The sequence below is a fragment of the Mya arenaria genome, chromosome 12 (genome assembly GCF_026914265.1).
Source record: "Mya arenaria isolate MELC-2E11 chromosome 12, ASM2691426v1".
Taxonomy (NCBI): Eukaryota; Metazoa; Mollusca; class Bivalvia; order Myida; family Myidae; genus Mya; species Mya arenaria.
Genome location: NC_069133.1, coordinates 30,772,282 through 30,794,198, shown reverse-complemented (window position 1 = coordinate 30,794,198; position 21,917 = coordinate 30,772,282). Strand labels below are relative to the sequence as shown.

General features: G+C 37.5%; 1 protein-coding gene across 3 annotated transcripts in view; it reads left to right on the top strand.

The window, feature by feature from the left end:
• LOC128211648 (ubiquitin carboxyl-terminal hydrolase 40-like) overlaps positions 1-21,917 on the top strand; it is a 220,656-nt gene that overhangs the window by 122,070 nt on the left and 76,669 nt on the right. For all 3 annotated transcript variants that reach the window (XM_052916646.1, XM_052916645.1, XM_052916647.1), the window contains 4 exons: positions 2,929-3,034; positions 13,079-13,167; positions 16,798-16,921; positions 21,371-21,510. In XM_052916646.1, the coding sequence (XP_052772606.1) occupies positions 2,929-3,034; positions 13,079-13,167; positions 16,798-16,921; positions 21,371-21,510 (459 nt within the window). The remainder of the gene's footprint in view (positions 1-2,928; positions 3,035-13,078; positions 13,168-16,797; positions 16,922-21,370; positions 21,511-21,917) is intronic.

The following is a 21,917-nucleotide window of genomic DNA, read 5'->3' as shown; positions in this document are numbered from 1 at the left end:
TAGCAGAATGATGTCGAAATCATACAAATAGATTGGTCGTGTTGCAGCAGAATATAACTATTTTTAGATCGTTATATTTATCAGATTAATGAGGGTCAAGATAACGGAGGCTCTGGTAGGAAGGTAACATATAATATTGATATTCTCTCTAGTTTAGCCCAATTGATGTTTCAGAAATTATGACCGACCGCAAGTGTCCCATCGCCTGCAGGATTTGTTATTAAAACCTGACGTGACCCTGAAGCACGCTTATTTGTAATGGTGATTTTTTATTTGACTTTTATGAGATAAGAAACAAATACAATGATTGTCTTAGTGTCAAAATAATTGTATCTCAGGTTTTGCATTGCTAATGCTTTAAATACTATACATTGTAATTTACCTGCTACACAATAACAAGATACTACTCATTCTATGATTTTAGGCGTTTATATTTCTAATGAGATGTTTTCATTTTTTTGCATAAAAGCTTCGTTCCGGTATATTCTTGGCATAGTTTTAGACATTAGGCTTTCAATTTATATAAGCACACATGCCCTGATACGACAGTGAGTCATGCAAACATTTGGTGAAGCAAAGTAGTTCGGATTAAACCTGTTTAACATCTTAAGAGTACGAAGCATTCATAACAGCACTAGAACTATTTCTACACAGGTATATATACTTACATAAAACATTAATAGCATTAAATTTATCAATAAACGTTAAAAAGCACAATCATATTCTCATTCATAAAAACAGTAGTTCCGATAATCTAAAAATAGTTTCAACTACATTAACTGACCTATATTCTAAACATAGTTTCTACATACATTAACTGACCACATGTTTGTCCTCACCGCAGGAAAACGACCATCTGATAAGCTCTGCATTTTAAAAGGTATTATTGCTAAAGTTGCTCGTAAAAATAAAATCATTTTCCTTATAGAATTAAAACGTGTAAGTTCATAAAATTTGTCTAACGTATGCTATCTAATCAAAGCACCGAAAAACTGATTGAAAAGAGCATTTACTGTAACTTCAAATACATGGAGATACGTCGACTGAATTGATATAAAGCTGTGCATTCTGAATGAAATTATTGCTGAAGTTGTTTGTAAAAAAATGATTTTCCCTAAACAAAACCTGTATGTTAATAAAAGGAAATGATATATATATATGATGTATTGTATTTTCCTATCGTATGATATCTAATTAAAGCAACGAAAAACCTTTAGAACGAAATGTATGAGGTAAAAGTTTGGACAATTGGGGTTAACTTGATTTTTATTAAGAATTAATATGGGAAAGAATATGATATACCATTAAAACTGTTCTGTCATAATTATGTAATGACTTTTTCTATGAAATCCATTTAAATATAATAAAGTAATAAATAACACAGTTAAAATTGTTCATATTTGCATTCTTAAATTCAAATGATCATTTCAGCCTTGATTTTGAAGTGCTTAGTTTTGTTTGTCATCATGGAAATCATTATAACACAGTTATCCTCTATTCCTTTAGATACATATTTTAAAGTGAAACAGTAAGTACACTGTCATTTATACCCTCTTGGGAGCAGCATGTTTTTGGCGACAGCCTTTGGTAACATGTATTTGGATCACACACACCTAGTTGCTTTCATAAAAGCTTTAAATGTTTTCACTGTAAAAAAAATATACACAAAGAAACATACGATAATTATCGAACAGCTTTTGTAAGCAAACACTAATTAATTTAAAAACAAATTTTTACCTTCAAATGACCTTGACATTGAAGAAGTCATTAATGTATGTTAACATGAAGCACATCGTGAAAAAGATACATACCATGCTGTTTCACTTCTGGGAGTTACACTTAAGCTTGTACAATATTTACAAATATTACAAAATATATCTTTTGCAGTTCTAGTTTGGATTATTCTGATGGGAAATGATCATATGTTATAGAACTACAGTCTTTTAATGCAATATTTCATTAGTTTGCAAAAGATTGAAAACAATAAGAAGCAAATAACTGATTTTTTAGCACTTTTTCACATTTCAACCTTGAAATGACCTTGACATTTGGTGACCTTTTTGGGCAGCACCTTCATTTCTAATTTTTCCTTTTTCATTTTTCGCTTTCAATTTGATTTAAATTTACCGCTATCTTTCAAATTTCAAAATATGGAAAGGCTTGCACGTATGAATATGTGTCACATACTTTTGTGTAGTGAAGTCAAGGGAGGCTACTACAGCGAAACACAGTCAGAAGCTACGGAATTAAATTTATTGAGCAAAATAAGAAGAAAATATTTTATATCTTATCAAAATTAACAAATTGCTTATACAAAAACAATTATCAAATGTCACAGCATAAACAAAAAACGGTACTTATTTTATGAGTAAACACTATTAAATAAATCGTAATTTCCTGTCGGTTTTACCAGTTGTTCTTTTTGCCACTCTTTTTTAAGCAACGCAAAAGTAGTTCCGAGACTCCATGCATGATACATGGTACGGAAATAGAAAATGACAGTATGGTGATACAGATTTTTTTAGTACGGCGTGCTGTATTTTCACTGTTGAATATGGAAAAGGAAATTGATATTGATAGGCATGTAATAAAACTTGATATCAGTACAGTCAAACCCCACTGGCTTGAACTCACTTGGCTTGATTTCCTTGTTGGCTGGAACTGGATGTAAAGGGCTGATTTTTTCTACAGAATGTAAGCATTCCCGCTTGGCTCAAATTTCCAAAGGCTCATGTTATTTTTGCCGGTCCCTGGGTGTTCGAGCCAACTGGGTTCGACTGTATTAACATTTAACATTATTTTTAAATTATGTTGTGAAATTGTATCCCAGAGGGATAAATACAATGTTGTAATAACTTGTTTCTCAATCTTTGTAGAATTATTACATTTCAGTAAATTATAACAATGGATTCATTGACTCTTTTTCAGTCTGTGTCTGAGCTAAAGTTCATAATTCTGCAAAAGTTTGAGTGTTTGGATGGCAAGGAGAGGCGACTGAGAATTGAACACGACAGCCTGGGATTACGGCAACCAAGTAGGGTTATCTATCTTTGCTATGTCATGGTTGGTAGTGTCGGCATGCAAAACTTTAACCTTGACTTTATTTCAAAGACCATCAGACATATTCAAATGAAACTTGGTACACATGTGACCCACAACAATGCCCATTACTCTTACTTAAATAAGTTTTGCTTTATGCCCCATTTTTAACTGAAAACCAACAGATGGGCTTTCCCATTTTATATAAATTAACTCATATAGGCAAATACATCTTGAAGATGTGGCCGCTCGAGTGGAACATTGATACTTGACTTATCAAATACTAAAATTAGCTTCTAACAAGTTGCTTATATCCCCATCAAACTAGACGCACTACGTCCTGGCACTTTCTACTAACGCAGCAAGGACATGGTCAAATTTTAAAAAAATGCTTTACTCAAGTTCAAACAACGTCCTTACAGTCCCTGCCAGACATTCAATGCGTCTCACATGTTCCAAATACGTTCTTTCTGTACACAACTTCACGCATGCACCACATCCAATGCATCCTTAATACATGCGTATCACGTCCAATTCGTTCTTTGACTTTCTTACTACAACCAGGAAGGTTGCACCATGTGTTAACTAAGTGTTTATCACGTCCTCATAACGTTCTTATGACTTAAATGTATTTGTAAATGTGATCGAGATGGAATTACCATGTTCTATCTAGTGTTGGTATAAAATGAAGTTAAAAGGGAGTTGAATCCCATATTAATACATGATCACTGACAAGATGTTACTGGTAAAAACCTGATAAAAAAATGTCTTAGACGTGTTAAGCACTGAAAGAGTGTATAAACAACCAAACGAGGTATTCTACAATGTGGCACAAACATACCAAGGTTGTAGTAAAAGTTTGGAGAGGTTGTGGTGAGAACTCCATTGACGTAGCAATAATGAATGACAACCTAGAGACAACGCAATAAGATCACCATTCCTGTCTGGAACCACGCTTGCACTACTACAATCAAGTTCCTACCATGTTTTTGTTACGCTGTCACTACGTCCATGCTGTTGTTATTACGTTCTTATTAAGTTCTTAACACGTCCTGATCTGACCACATCCTTACCACATTTTTTTTTTTTTAACATGTTCCAAGTCCTTTCACGTCAATAAAGACCATACCATGTCCTTATCGGTGTCATCTGTGTTCCTTCTTTGTTGACCAAGTTCTGACTGCGTCCTGCCAGATTTTTGAGGACATAGTGGAAACGTGGCCTAGTGTGATGGGGGTATTAACACCGACACTTTGCAGTGATATAGAGTATAATTGTTTGTTTCATTGTAAGATGGTAATATATTTCACAAAGTGAGCACCATGCAAAACCTAAAATATATATTTACATTGGTATTCACGAGGTGAAATATATTGCTTTCTTACACTGAAAGGAACACATTTTCTTCTTTTTTTATGCATTATGAAGGATATTAAAAGACAGTTAATTATTGTTTTAGCTCTACTGGTCAAAGGCCAGAAGAGCTTATGCGATGGTGCGGTGTCCATCTTCCATATGTGCATCTTTAAACAGTTACTTGTGAATGCAATAAAGTATTCATTTATTATCCAACGTATACCAAGCTAAAACATTAGCTACATATGTAGATATCCAAGAGCTCGGTTCCTGTAAAAAAAGCCAGATTTGTCCATGCAGGACTAGATTATGGCCCTTTAAAATTGTCATTTTTGCTGTAATTGACGTTGTAAACAAGATAAGTCATCATTTATTATTTGATGTTTACCAAACTTACAAAGTAGCTAGATATACAAGAGAGCTCAGTTCCCATTAAAAACCAGCCTTATTTGAACACACATGACAGGATTTTGGCCCTTGAATTACTCAAAATTCATTTATACATTGTAATACAAATTTATGCAGTAACATACATGTGAACCTTTTGCAATGACAGAGAGGTAGATTTTGGTCTCAAAAGCAGTAGAATTTCTAATTTCTTCATTTTTCAGTCAAAAACAATGATTGATACAATGTACACAAAAACTTGATATTTATTACTATTTTTAGATTTTCGGAAAATACGCATTAAATACGTCATGGTTAAGAGACTTGTTAAATGTCAGTGTTTTTGCTAAGAAACAGAAGTAATATTAACTCTGACTTGTAAAACAAGTTTATATTCAGAAGAGCTGCTAAAAAATTAAATCAGACTGCCAAAATAGGTCGGAGTGTAAGTGCAGACGACTGCAGGATTGTGTATGTCAATTTTCCCGTAAAAATGTCGTAAAATTTTATACACTGTAAATAATTAATAACACCTTGGAAATGATGTTTTCTTTGATGTTTTGACAGTTTTTTAATGTGTTTGATATTTGAAAAATGTTGATTAGTAGGATGCCAATTAACAAAGACTGCTGATTAGTGGTCTTTTGTACCGTACTGGTAACTAATCAACGATCTGTAAAGTGATTTGACAAGTGGTTTATTGCACCATGTTCTTTAAAGTGACAGATTAATATGGTATTTTAGCATGGTTGATAGAATTTTGAGGTTTTTAAAAGAAAATTTAAGGCCAATTTGATATAAAAAAAATTTTTTTTAAAGAGCTTTAAATATCCGTAGATTTCGACAGCAAAGCGGTATGGCGTTAGAGGGGTCTCAAAAGCAGTATATTTTACCTACCACCGGTAGAGTTCACATGTATGCAGTAATCATAAGAGCTCGGTTCCTAAAATTGGAAAACGAGCCCGATCAGACCATTCATGACTGGATTATGGCCCTTTAAATTAGGCAAAATTGTTATAATTGACCTTGTGAACACGATATTAACATCATTTAACCCTTTATAGCATATAGCAGGGGGTCCAATGTGTTTTGTGTTTTTTGAAATTTTAAGTGAGGGAAATGTGTGATGCAGAAAGTAATACGTTTTTATTGGATAACAATTTGGCTTATTCTATAAATATTAACATGTCTTACAGCTCTTGATTACACTTCTATTAAGCATGCATATTCTGATTCTGCATTACACAAAAAATGCATAAATCTCTCTTGCCCAACATTAAAGGTGTTTAAACATACAAAAATGAATTTTTAGGTTCATAGATTCAAATAATTATTATACACTTTATTCTTTAGAAGAAATTTCCTTTTTTCTTAATGATAAATTAAATAATCAGACTTTTCCATTGAACTTCATGTAGATTATTGTAAACTTCATGTAGATTATTTTAAGCTACAATCTTATCTTCTACCCTTCCCTAAATTTGCCACGAATTGGACGTGGAAAATGGGTGGCAGTTGGTGGAGTATTGGAACGGGTGGCACTTGGTGTAAAATGATGAAAAACAGAAGAAAATGTGACTTTGATATATTTTTCACTATTTTCCACCCAAACATGGCAGTTGGTGGAGTATTGGAACGTTTTCCACCAAATGCCATGTGGCAATATTTTCCACCAAATGCCACCCCAACGTGGCAGTTGGTGGAGTATTGGAACGTTTTCCACCAAATGCCATGTGGCAATATTTTCCACCAAATGCCACCCCAACGTGGCAGTTGGTGGAGTATTGGAACGTTTTGCATCAAATGCCATGTGGCAGTTGGTGGCAAATTTTTCACCAAATGCCACCCCAACGTGGCAGTTGGTGGAGTATTGGAACATTTTCCACCAATTTTCCATCAAATGCCACATTCAGTTTCTTTGATCTTTTTTTTGGTGGAAATTTAATCATGGGATTATGAAGTATGCATACAACAACCTAAGAACAAAAAAAAACAATCATTCTTTGCAGTCATTTAGTTTCATGTGTACAAACAATTACAAAGGATCACAGTTGATGGTTAAGAGCTGTCTGCATTTCTACATTTGGAGAAATCCTGAAAATAGTTTTAGTATAATTTAATTTGGATGTTTAATATAGCTATGATTATTCAAAGTTTATTTGTAAAATTACTACACTAAATATGTTTCTTCAGCTTTGGGCCTAGCCAGATTAATACCGAGTATTACAATGAAATGATATATGGTAACAAAATATTGGAATCCAGCCTCATACATTGAATCATTGCAAATATGTTTTACAAGAGCACTCCTCTGATGTATTAGCTATGACAATACTGATTTTTTTCCCGTAATATAGACATGGTTAATTTAACTACCGGTTTTGGTATTTCGAATATTGAAATGTCAATAACCTGTTTCTTTTCTTGAGTGATGCACATCCAGTTGTTGTTTTCTGCAAGTTTGGCTTTACTTCTTCTGCTATAGAAGTCCTCTATTCATATTTCTTTCTGGAAAAGGAAACATTTTAGTAAATCTGTTCAATATAACAGTGTTTACCTCACAGACGAATGTTATTTGTTCTACAATTTGTTCTACAAATGTCTTTGGAAACATGTATACACCAAGATTCACTGATATCTTTATTTTTTTCAAAATCATGCAACCATCAACATCAATTACAGTCCAAGGCTTTGTCAAAATAACCTCAACTGTTTTTCTTACACTTTAGAACATATACATTATTTATAGTAATTGTAATATTCAAATATTTACCAAAAAGGTCTTAGAATCTTGTCCAGGTACATTGTCATCTTTATGGGGGGCTTTATCTGAAAAAAGGTGTATTATAACATTTCTTTATACATCTTCAACTTCATTGTACAAGTTGAATGATACTTTTTAAACTTAGTCCATTCCTACAATGAGTATTTGTCAATTCTTTTGGAAAAAAAGTGTAACATACTTGACAGTACGTGCATAAAGCTTATAAATCTCTTAGTCAAACTTTAAACAAAGACAAAGAGCCTAATATGTGTAAAATAAAAAAAATATATATGATATGTCCTGATCTTATTTGTTTGTTAATATGATAAAAAAAAACAGTTACGTTTTAATCAATCCATTTAATTTAACAGAACTGCACAAAAAATTTCTCACTATTCAAAGTTCCACAAATGCTTGTATTTTACTGTCAGAAGATTCAAATATTTTGAGGAAATTTCCCAGCAGAGAGGTCAACCTGAGTTTAAATCAAACATTAATGGGATCCCTGTACCTTTGGGGAAATAGCAACAGAGCACATGTACACAGAAAACTGAGTTTGACTCATCATTATCATGATCATGATAATCATCATCACATTGCTGCTGTTGTCAGCATCATGATCACCATTATCAACAACAACGTGTTGTTGCTGTTATTGTTGTCACCACCACCACAAACATCATGATCACCTTCACCACCACCACAATCATCATAATCACCAACACCACAATCAACCACCACCACCACAATCACCACCACCACCACCACCACCATCATAATCACCACCACCACAATCATCATAATCACCACCACCACAATCATCATAATCACCACCACCACCATCATCATCATAATCACCACCAACACCACCATCATCATAATCACCACCAACACCACCATGATCATCATAATCACCACCACCACCACCACCACAATCATCATGATCACCACCACCACAATCACCATCACCACAACCACAATCATCATCACCACCACCACCATCATAATCACCACCACCATCATCATAATCAACACCACCACCACAATCATCATGATCACCATCACCACCATTGTCATAATCATTATCAATAGAACCACCAAAATCATAATCATCATCAATAGAACCACCAACAGCATAATCATCATCAATAGAACCAGCAACATGGTGAAGAGTAGTGGGACTATAGTTATATTAGTAATGGGAGAAATCCCCAAAAGTAGTATTACCAGTTAGTTTTAAATAGTAGCATAATTATGTAATGATGCTCAAACAGCAGCATGAACAGCAACTGAATGCTATTCTTATTCCATAATGATAATTAATGGTGAATTCTGCTGAGTTCCATCTTACAGAACTCTTGAGATTTTCTAAGTCTTTTTCACCAAATGCCATCCCAAAAATTAACTCACTTCAGTTTTTCACCAACTGCCATATGAAAAATTAACTAAGTCCAACTTTTTCACCAAGTGCTACATGAAAAATCCATTTGGGTGGAAATTTCATGGCAGTTGGTGAAATTCTTGATATTACACCAAGTACCACCCATTTTCCACCAAGTGCCACCCATTTTCTACCAAATGCCACCCAAATCCATGGCAATTGGTGGAAGTTGGTGGCAAATTTAGGGAAGGGCTGAGTGTGTGGATAGTGAATAAGCCTTATATAAGGAAAAAATTGATTAAAACCAATTGAAGGAATATGATGATGTCCTTAACATGTAGGTTAAAGAAGCGATAATATTAATTGAAGGTGCTGAATGAGTTCTGATATTTGATTTTTAGAGCTTAAGGCAGTTTATTGATTAAATTGGATGGTGCACTGTTTTTGTTTTTTTATCTATACTAAAAGTTATTTCAGTGTGCAAGCAATTTAACATAGTTTTGTCAGTGTGCAGGCAATTGAACGAAGTCCTGTCAGTGTGAAGGCAATCAAACAAAGTGTGCAGGTATAAGAATCAAATTCTGTCAGTGTGCAGTCAATCATCAAGTCCTGTTAGTGTGCATACAACTGAACAAAATCCTGTCAGTGTGCAGTCAATCGACAAGTCCTGTCAGTGTGCAGGAAACTGTGACAAGTCCTGTCAGTGTGCAGTCAATCATCAAGTCCTGTTAGTGTGCATACAACTGAACAAAATCCTGTCAGTGTGCAGTCAATCGACAAGTCCTGTTAGTGTGCAGGAAACTGTGACAAGTCCTGTCAGTGTGCAGGCAACTGTGACAAGTCCTGTCAGTGTGCAGTCAATTGACAAGTCCTGTCAGTGTGCAGGAAACTGTGACAAGTCCTGTCAGTGTGCAGGCAACTGTGACAAGTCCTTTCAGTGATTATCCAGGTAACATGTTTGACCAGTATGTTTTTCAATATTCTTTGAGAACAAATATCAAGCTACATTGATTACAAAGGTTAAACTCTTTTACTCAGGTGTGCGATTTAGGGCCATCATGGCCCTCTTTTTTATTCAGGCCTCTAGAAACATAGATTAAATAGCTGAGGGAAGCTGGTAGGCGTATTTTTATTGCGAGAAAAATTTATATAACTCACTTACCAGGTAAAAATATCCTCCCAAACCACAAAACACAAACACAAAATATGTTGGACCCCCTGATATAGGCAAGTTGCCAGAGAAGACTTTCCAGTTAATAGTCAACTACCTGATAAGCAGTCCTTATTTGTATAGACCCTTAACCCTTTACTTCATGTAAAACCAAGCCATATCAGGCTGCCAGTGTATGGCTTATCAGTTCATATCAGTACCCCTACTTCATAGGAGATTATTGGTTATTACTGGAATTTTGACCCCCATGTATTACATACCTATTTTCTTAGTATTTCTTTTGGTTTAATCAATAAGTCATCAATGTAAAGCTTTTAGAGAATTAAATTTCCAATCCAGTCATATAAATTTTATTTTGTTATCTAAATTATTTCCATATGATATTCATAATCAAACAGAAAAACATGTCAAATTTGATGAAAATTAAATTTTATTGCACTTTAATTTATCAAACTTTACACAAAATATTATATAAACAACATATTATTATAATTCATTTAATGCAACCTGAACTGAAACAGAGATGGAAAGAATTAAAAACATAGAAACACGGTATATAGGATATGAAACAGAATAAATAAAAATAAAATTTGAACCACAGTCACAGTACGTATTGCATTCGGTAATTACACAAACTACAATGAACAAATAAAGTTATTATTCAACTACTAAATGAGGCCTACATGTTGTTGTTTACTAAATTAATATCATTATTTGTCAGACAATCACTGAAATATAAATGACATTATTCAGTAATGTTGTTTTTAACCGAAGTGAACAAGGGCAGAAATTAGTTCTAAATTGCATTCTTGTTTATTCGAAAACACGTGTTTCAACAGCTGATCGATGTTAAATTGGGTCATGTCCAAGTTTTACAATCGGGTTATTCATTCTTAACAATAGGGACAGTCATTCTTTTATAACATATTTGTACTTACTTTCAATTTGTAGAAGCAGATGCGCATTTTTATGACCGGATTAGCGAAACAGAAGTGACACATATGTCCCATATAATGACAAGCCAGACGATTTTTTGTTTATCCAACATGGCTGACATTTTGACACGATTCTGAACCATGACCTCAGGCACTTGATCAATAAAATATAGTTGTTTTATTGGAAGTTAATTATAACTTGCAGTATTGTGTAAATTTCCACGAGGAAAATGAGACAGGAATGCCCACAAACCTGCACAGTCAACATTTTACGCATTTTTGATACCAATGACCTTATTTTGCGATTTTCCGAAATTCTTTGAATAATAACATAGTGGTTTTTTTAGTGCATTGTATTTATCAATGTTTACACTTCATGAATATGAATTAATAGCGAATAAACAAGCATCAGGTATGAAAATAAATGCCCCTACATTACGAATACGTAGGTTTACGTATCTATGAAGCTATCGATAAAACATTGATCTGCGTATCTATGAAGCTATGGATAGATAAGTAAAATTGCGTATCTATGAAGTAAAGGGAGATTGGAAAAGTGCAAATTTATATACCAGTATGACCTTCAGATCAATATTACTCAAATTAATTGTGGCCAAATCTTTTTTATGTGATTATATTTTTTACAGATAGTTAAATTATCTAATGAATAAAATAATGTCAATAATAAAATATTAAATGATTTAATTTCATCTATAAATGCATAAAAAATTCCATGATGGACTTGTTCCATTACTTTGAAATTTCATAATTTCATTCAATCAATCGGTCAAAAAATGCTGGGATCAATCTGAATTTTATTGCCACCCCATCATATAAATAGACTCAGAGTGGGGAAACCAAAGTATATGGAAGAAACCCACTCTGGCTTGGTGACCACAAATTGCTTAAGTTGACCTTGTGAACATTTCAAAGTCTTCATTTAGTATCCAATATTTATCAAACTTTTGCAGTAGCTACACATCCATGAGAGCTCGGTTTTCATATATCAGCCAGATCCTTCAATGGATGACTTTTGAAATTCCAAATTGTCTGAATTTCTATACTGTAAATGACTAGGTATAAGACGATAGGGTGTATAAGACGCAGGCAAAAAAATCTGTGAAAAATCAGAGAAAAAAACTTTTAATCTAATAGCGACAAAGCAAAATATGTTTCATTGTTTATACAGTATATCGTAAACAATAATGAAAAGTTTAGTAATGCTAAGGGTTTGTTCTCAAAATGTCAACACCTACAGAAAAGAATAAAGAACGTGGCAAAGAGCGAAAAAACAAAACCATTATCACAATAGTTTGTAGTAGTGGTATTTTAAACAGCTTTAAAGGCAGTGCGAGTTTTTCACACCTTATCCTACAACTGACAAAAAATGTTTTGACAGTGCCCAGCTTTGCTTCTTTATATGCATGTTTAATTATTGTTGTATTCAAAATAATATTTAATAATTTTAATTGTACAATATTTTTTTAGATATAAACGTCTTACAATATACCGTAACCCGATCTTCAACTGCTGTTTTAACCCGTATAAACTCGATCGATATGATGCGAGTAACATCCCTTTCTACATAAGTCTAAACAAACGCTGGGCCTGAAATTGACCTCAGAAAAAAAGTTCAAAAGCTTGTTACTGGTTATTAGACGCAGGCATTTTTTTACATCGAAATCTGAGGGAAAAAAGTGTGTCTAATACCCAGTCATTTACGGTACTTCATAATTGGTTTACAAATGTCTTATCTTGATAGAGAAAGTGACCAAATAAGGCAAGCAAGTAGAGCGCAAGCCCTCCTGGGCCTGTCATATAAGAAAAGCACGACAAATTGTATGCAAACATGTCATTTGGGAAATAATGTTGAATTTGTGTCCGCTGACGTTTGATTTGGAATTGTGAGCGTGCAAAAATTGCGTAACAGTAAAAAATATCAAAATTTATTTCATTGATTGAAACAGTGAAATATCATTTTTATTTCACTGATAGGTCTTTATAAAACACAAGACAGCATATAATAAAACTATTTTGAATTTCAGTACATGAGGACCTAAGTGTGTTTGATGCTGGCATAAGTCAGGGTAGCACTGTGGTTTTGGAGGATGGGCCGGTCCCCGGGTCTGATGAGGTAAGCACTGTTGTTGTGAAGGAGCAGCCAGCCCCAGGGTCTGATAAGGTGTGCACTGTGGTTGTGAAGGAGGGGCCAGCCCCCAGGTCTAATGAGCCCCCTAGGTCTGGTGAGGTATGCACTGTTGTTATGGAGGAGGGGTCATCTCCCTAGGTCTGGTGAGGTATGCCCTGTTGGTGTGGAGGAGGGGTCAGCCCCCTGGGTCTGGTGAGGTATGCACTGTTGTTGTGGAGGAGGGTTCAGCTCCCTGGACTAATGAGGTAAGCATTGTTGTTGTGGAGGAGAGGCCAGCCCCCTGGACTTATGAGGTAAGCATTGTAGTTGTGGAGGAGAGGCCAGCCCTCTGGACTTATTAGGTAAGCATTGTATTTGTGGAGGAGAGGCCAGCCCCCTGGACTTATTAGGTAAGCATTGTTGTTGTGGAGGAAAGCCCAGGCCCCTGGACTTATGAGGTAAGCACTGTTGTTGTGGAGGAGAGGCCAGCCCCCTAGGTCTGGTGAGGTATGCACTGTTGTTGTGGAGGAGGGGTCATCCCCCTAGGTCTGGTAGGGTATGCACTTTTGTTGTGGAGGAGGGGTCAGCCCCCTAGGTCTGGTGAGGTATGCACTGTTGGTGTGGAGGAGGGGTCATCTCCCTAGGTCTGGTGAGGTATGCACTTTTGTTGTGGAGGAGGGGTCAGCCCCCTAGGTCTGGTGAGGTATGCACTGTTGGTGTGGAGGAGGGGTCAGCCCCATAGGTCTGGTGAGGCATGCCCTGTTGGTGTGGAGGAGGGTTCAGCCCCCTAGGTCTGGTTGGTTTTGCACTGTTGTTGTGAAGGAGGGTTCAGCCCCCTAGGTTTGGTGAGGTATGCACTGTTGTTGTGAAGGAGTGGCCAGACCCCTAGGTCTGGTGAGGTATGCACTGTTGTTGTGGAGGATGGGTCATCTCCCTAGGTCTGGTGATGTATGCCCTGTTGGTGTAGAGGAGGGGTCAGTCCCCTAGGTCTGGTGAGGTATGCACTGTTGTTGTGGAGGAGGGTTCAGTTCCCTGGACTAATGAGGTAAGCATTGTTGTTGTGGAGGAGAGGCCAGCCCCCTTGACTTATGAGGTAAGCATTGTAGTTGTGAAGGAGAGGCCAGCCCTCTGGACTAATTAGGTAAGCATTGTATTTGTGGAGGAGAGGCCAGCCCCCTGGACTTATGAGGTAAGCACTGTTGTTGTGGATGAGGGGCCAGCCTCAAGGACTGATGAGGTTTGCTCTGTTGTTATGGAGGAGGGATCATCTCCCTAGGTCTGGTGAGGTATGCACTGTTCTTGTGGAGGAAGGGTCATCTCCCTAGGTCTGGTGAGGTATGACCTGTTGGTGTGGAGGAGGGGTCAGCCCCCTAGGTCTGGTGAGGTATGCACTGTTGTTGTGGAGGAGGGTTCAGCTCCCAGGACTAATGAGGTAAGCATTGTTGTTGTGGAGGAGAGGCCAGCCCCCTGGACTTATGAGGTAAGCATTGTAGTTGTGGAGGAGAGGCCAGCCCCCTGGACTAATTAGGTAAGCATTGTTGTTGTGGAGGAAAGCCCAGCCCCCTGGACTTATGAGATAAGCATTGTAGTTTGCAGGACATATAAGGTTGGCCCTGTTGTTGTGGAGAAGGAGCCAGTCCCCGGGTTAAGTGAGGTTTGCCCTGTTGTTGTAGAGAACGTGCCAGCCCCCAGGACTGGTAAGGTTTGCCCTGTTGGTGTAAAGAAGGGGCCAGCCCCCGGGACTGGTGAGGTTTGCCCTTTTGTTGTGGAGGAGGGGTCAGCCCCCAGGACTGGTGAGGTATGCCCTGTTGGTGTGGAGGAGGGTTCAGCCCCCTAGGTCTGGTGAGGTATGCACTGTTGTTGTGGGGGAGGGGTCAGCCTCCTAGGTCTGGTGAGGTATGCACTGATGTGGAGGAGGGGTCAGCCCCCTAGGTCTGGTGAGGTATGCCCAGTTGTTGTGGAGGAGGGTTCAGCCCCCTAGGTCTGGTAGGGTATGCACTTTTGTTGTGGAGGAGGGGTCAGCCCCCTAGGTCTGGTGAGGTATGCACTGTTGGTGTGGAGGAGGGGTCAGCCTCCTTGGTCTGGTGAGGTATGCCCTGTTGGTGTGGAAGAGGGTTCAGCCCCCTAGATCTGGTTGGTTATGCACTGTTGGTGTGGAGGAGGGTTCAGCCCCCTAGGTCTGGTGAGATATGCACTGTTGTTGTGGAGGAAGGGCCAGCCCCTAGGCCTGGTAGGGTATGCCCTGTTGGTGTGGATGAAAGGGGTCAGCCCACTAGGTCTGGTGAGGTATGCACTGTTGTTGTGGAGGAGGGGTTAGCCCCCTAGGTCTGGTGAGGTATGCACTGTTGTTTTGGAGGAGGGGTCATTCCTTATGCGTGATTGGCTAGTTGATGTTATCACGTGATACCATGTTAGGTATAAAGCTTAAATATTCCAACTGCGTAGGGTAAGCCTTCGTAGCACAGTGGATACAACACTGGACTTTTTTAGAACCAATCTGGTGTACAGTCTCTTTAACACTCTAGAGGTAACATTTTCAGCCCAAATATCCTGGAAATTTGTCAGAAATGTTGTTTCGATGATTTCTAGCTCAGGTACGAATATGGGTCATCTGGGATCAAAAACTAGGTCACAGAGCCCAAATATGGAAAAACCTTCTTATACAGGTAACATATTCAGCCCAAATATCTTGGAAATTTGTTAGAAAGGTTGTTCTGTTGATTTCTAGCTCAAGTTCAATATAGGTCATCTGCAGTCAAAAGCTTGGTCACAGAGCCCAAATATGGAAAATCCTTGTTAACTCTCTAGAGGTAAAATTTTCAGCCCAAATATCCTGGAAATTTGTCAGATAGGTTGTTTCAATGATATCTAGTTCAAGTACAAATATGGGTCATCTGTGGTTAAAAACTAGGTCACAGAGCTCAATATAGAAAAACCTTGTTAACACTCCAGAGGTAACATTTCAGCCCAAATATCCTGGAAAAAAGGTTTTGATAATTTTTAAGTCAAGTTCCAATACGAGTCATCTGAGTTTTTAACTGTTATTTATTGTTTTAAAATCGTTGAAGGTACCAACTTTAAACTTCATGAACTTATTCACAGTAAATTTTGATTTTTTTTGTGACGAGTTATATAAATCCAACCTAAATATTGTAAGAGTTATTGCCCTTTGTATCTTTTTAAACAAATACATATTTGTCATGTTTTTACACGCCTGTTTAAAAAAACTGGACATATAATATTTCCAACTATGGTGTATGGAAGGGCAGAGAGGCACCATCCAGTATGTAGTCAATCAACTACCTTTGAACCCTTTGTCCAATCATGACCAAATTTGGATGAAAGTGTTTGATAATTAGCAAAATAGCTGTAGTTACCCAAGAGTTATTGCGCTTTAATTATAGAAAATACCTAAAATTGCTCTTGTCCTATCAATAACTTTTTAAGCATTTCTCCAATCATCACAAGATTTGGTGAGAATGTAAATTGGCATAATACATCAGAGAAGCCAAATACCTTTATTGCCCTTGAATTATCAACAAGTCTATAGCACAGAGTTTTACTCAGGTGAGCGATACAGGGCCATCTTTTTTACTTTTATCACATTTAATTGACACTGAATATGTTTTATTGCAGATAACAGTATATTTCACAAGTGAGAGCAGTGCTTCAGGTCCTGATCACACAGAGGTGATTGTGAAACAGAACATCACAGTTGGTCAGTGTCTCCAGTGTGTACTCTCACAGGCAAATATCACAGGTAATCTGATTATTTTTTAATGCCCCCCCATGGAGGCTGGGCCTGATCAGTATATGAACCCTTTTGATTTTAGGGGTCATCGGGTCAAAGGTCAAGGTCCCAGTGACATTGAATAATAAAGGGTTGTCTTAGAGAGATTACTCGACAATGCCTGCACCCATGGCCCTCAAACTTGACTTGGAGGTTGGGCCTGACCAAAAGATGACCCCTTTTGTTTTTTGGGGTCATCGGGCCAAAGGTCAAGGTCACAGTGACCTTGAATGATAAAAGGTTGTCTAAGTGATAACTCAACAGTGCCTGCACCCATGGCCCTCAAACTTGACTTGGAGGTTGGCGGTGACCAATAGATGACCCCTATTGATTTGGGGTTAAAGGTCAAGGTCACAGTGATCTTGAAGGTAACAATTCATTGACCTATGGTCATCAGACTTGACATGAAGGTTGGCCATGACTAGTAGATCGGGCCAAAGTTCTAGGTCACATTGACCTTCAACGCAAAAACTTAACAAAGCTTCTCCCAGTGATATCTGAACAATGCTCGAACACTTGATCATCAAACTTGACTTGGAGGCTGGGCCTGGCCAGTATTTTAGGAGTTATTGGGTCAAAGGTCAAGGTCACAGTGACCTTGAATGCTAATTTTTTTTCGAGTGATAACTCGACAATGCCTGCACCCATGGCCCTCAAACTTGACTTGGGGGTTGGGCCTGACCTGTAGATGACCCCTTTTGATTTTAGAGGTCATGGGGTTAAAGGTCACAGTGACCTTAAACACAAAAAGCTTGTCTGTTTGATATCTTGACAATGCCTGCACCCATGACCCTCAAACTTGACAATTAGGGTTTGGATGACCAGTTGATGACTTCTATGGATTTTGAAGACAAATGTCATGGTCATAACTTATATTCATCATTAAAATTTTGTCATATTTACTTATTTGCTGCTGCGAAGAGGATTCATTTTTATCTGCAAATATCAGTCATCATCTGAACATGATTAAAAACTGTACCGTATATCCTCACACTTTGAATGGTCATAAAAAAACTGCCTCAAAGGCATCCAATGTCAATGACATATCAGCCATAATTTCGGCCCATGCATATTTCATTTAATTGTCCAAATAATCCTGACAACATGATCATCAGGGGGGCATAATGTTTGACAAACATCTCTTGTTTAAATTATAAACATCTTACGATATACCGTATCCCGATCTTCAACTGCCATTTTAACCTGTACAAACTTGATCGATATGACGCGAGTAACATCCCTTTCTACATAAATCTAAACAACCGCTCGGCCTGAAATCGACCTCATAAAAAAAGTTCAAAAGCTTGTTACTGGTTTTAAGATGCAGGCATTTTTTTTACATAGAAATCTGAGGGAAATAAGTGTGTCTTATAACCAGTCATTTACTGTATGTTTAAAATGTTAATATTTTTTATATTAATTGTTAATAGTACTGTTATGATTGCAATCTTCAATGTAGAACCTACTACCAGACCAAGACTGGCATCTTAGTGACACAAACTGGTGTGGGGACTCACTGATGAGCTTTTGTAGATGAACATTAATATTGCTTTAGAAATGATTGTGAATCCTGAATAATACTCACAGTATCCTATTTTAAATAGGATACACGGGTAATAGCATGATAACGCAACGCAAGAAAAATCATGTTAGCTCAGAGGTTCACATTTGTTTTTCTATGGTTCCCATTTCACGCTACCCTGTATTACCTATCATTGAGATGTATATTATACTAAACCTTTAGTTGGAAGCATATCAAGCAAATTGATTTGGAAAAAGATAAACAAATACTTTCAGACTTGATGTGGATGGGGAATCATGGATATTTATTAATAGATTACTCATATATAAAACTGTTCGGATGAGTCATGCCTCCAATTAATGATGATTATGATAATTTATTAATCAACTGTTATGCATTTGATGCGATACGGGGACAATCGCAGTACTAATACATAACGATTGACGACAATATATGCCAAAACTCGGCCAAAATCTACCAAAGTCGGCCAATATGAGTTTCCGACGTTTTGATAGGTTACGAAACTCAAAATTTTCATTGGCTGTCAAAACCCGCCCTAATGTGAAAAATATGCTTGGAATTATTTTAAAAGGCAGCCATTATGTTTTCAGTGTGACCAACTGTTTTGAAAATTGTGTGCGTCGTTTTAAACATATTTGGAATTACAAGCCTATTAAATACTTCAACCACTTTGTATGGTTTGATATTATATATATATATATATATATATACAGTTGTATTTAACCAGTTGGTGGATTTTACGATAATTATCTTTTTGAAAACCGCCAAGATGGCGGAGGAAATGTGAAAATTTTGAACTTTTGGCAAATGATTTACAAAATAAAGACAAAAAGACAAGCTTCCTTATTCATAAGTATGTGCAATGTCACTAAAAGGATGCATGTCAAAATCAGCAAACTCAAGTCTAGAACAGCAAACACCATGAATGAATAAGGGATAAATAAGCTTAAATATAAACTTAAGGTAAGTTATTATAATGTTTTTAACCAAAATGTCGTACTATACGTAATAATTAATTAGTTGATTTCATATTGGCCGAGTTATTTGCCCTTGGTCAATAACACTATAATCATAAGAGTTTGCGCTTGGAAAACCAGATATGTATTTCATATGCACAAGAGGGTGATACTAATAACTCCCATTTCACATAAGAGAATAACTATTGATGATTATGCCCCCCTTCGAAGAAGAGGGTATATTTCTTTGCACATGTCGGTCGGTCCATCAGTAGACCAAAGCTATGTATGGTCATCAAACTTGACATGAAGGTTGGGCCTGACCAGTAGATGACCCCTATTGATTTTAGGCCTCAGCGGGTCAAAGGTCAAGGTCACAGCGACCTTTAATGGAAAAATTAATTTTAAAGCTTGTCCGAGTGATAACTCAACAATGCCTAGACCTATGGTCATCAAACTTGATATGGAAGTTGGGCCTGATCAGAAGATGACCCCTATTGTTTTTGGGGATCATCGGGCCAAAGGTCAAAATCACAGTGACATTGAATGGTAAAAGGTTGTCCGAGTGGTAACTCAACAATGCCTGTAACCATGGCCCTCATACTTGACATGGAGGTTGGGGCTGACCAGTAGATGACCTCTATTGTTTTTGGGGGTCACCAGGCGAAAGGTCAAGGTCACAGTGACCTTGATTGGTAAAAGGTTGTCTGTGTGATAACTCAACAATGCCTGCACCCATGGCCCTCAAACTTGACTTAGAGGTTGGGCCTAACCAGTAGATGACCCCTATTGTTTTTTGGGGGTCATCCGGCCAAAGGTCAAGGTCATAGTGACCTTGAATGGTAAAAGGTTGTCCGTGTAATAACTCTACAATGCTTGCACCCATGGCCCTCAAACTTGACTTGGAGGTTGGGCCTGACCAGAAGATGACCCCTATTGTTTTTGGGGGTCACCACGCCAAAGGTCAAGGTCATAGTGACCTTGAATGGTAAAAGGTTGTCCGAGTGATAACTCGACAATGCCTGCATCCATGGCCCTCAAACATGCCTTGGAGGTTGGGCCTGAACAGAAGATGACCCCTGATTGATTTTAGGGGTCAAAGGTCAAGGTCACAGTGATCTTGAAAGCAAGCTCGACAATTCCTTGACGTATGGTCATCAAACTTGACATGAAGGTTGGGCCTGACCAGTAGATGACCCCTCTTGACTTTGGGGGTCATCAGGCCAAGGTCAAGGTCACAGTAGCCTTTAACACAAAAAAGTTAACAAATCTTCTCCCAGTGATATCTCAACAATGCCTGAACCTATGATCATCAAACTTGACATTGAAGTTGGGCCTGACCAGGAGATTACCCTTATTGATTTTAGGAGTCATTGGGTCAAAGGTCAAGTTCACAGTGACCTTGAATGCGAAAATGTTTCGAGTGATAACTTGACAGTGCCTGCACCCATGGCCCTCAAACCTGACTTGGAGTTGTGTCTGACCTATAGATGACCCCTTATGATTTTAGGGGTCATTAGGTCAAAGGTCAAGGTCACAGTGACCTTGAATGAAAAAAGCTTGTCTGTGTGATAACTTGTCAATGCCTGCACCCATGGCCCTCAAACTTGACATTTAGATTTTTGGTGACCAGCTGATGACTCCTTTGAGGTCATAGAGTCAAAGGTCATGGTCATAACACACTCTATCCTCACACTTTGAATGGTCATAATCTTAAAACTGCCTCAACGGCATCTAATGTCAGTGACAAATCAGCTGTCATTTCGGTCCGTGCATATTTCATTCAATTGTCCATATAATCCTGACAACATGGTGCTCAGGGGGGCATAATGTTTGACAAACATCTCTTGTTTTATGTAATTTTACAATTGTAAAATCATGTGAGTTTTGTAATTATCTTTATTATCAATTTTTTACAAGACCCAGATTGGCATCTCCGTAAGACAAACTGGTGTGGGGAAGCAGCAGAGCTTCTGGATGATCCAGATCTCTCATTGTCAGCGAGTCTTGTCCATGACGGAGACCTGCTACTTCTGGAGAGGGGGAAGTTGCCACCCAAAGTAAGAGCATTAATTTATTTTTTCAGCAAATCTCATTAGTGTCAGAGACCTGTTACTATTGAGAAGGGAAAGTTGCCGCCCTTTGTATGTGTACTTATTTCATTGGTAAAAATGATCTTGGCTGATGTACAAATTTTATTGATGCTAAATGTCACTTTCATAAACTGATTTATGATAAATCTGTAATAATCTGCTCTTTCATGTGTTATGCCCTTAAAGAGCATAATAAAAGTCCATGTCTCAGCCCATGTACCGTAGATGACTGGGTATTAGACGCCCTTTTTTCCCTCAGATTTTGATGCAAAAAAAATGCCTGCGTATAATACCCAGTAACAATTTTTTTAACTTTTTTTCTGAGGTCGATTTCAAGCCTAGAGTTTGTTTAGATTTATGTAGAAAGGGATGTT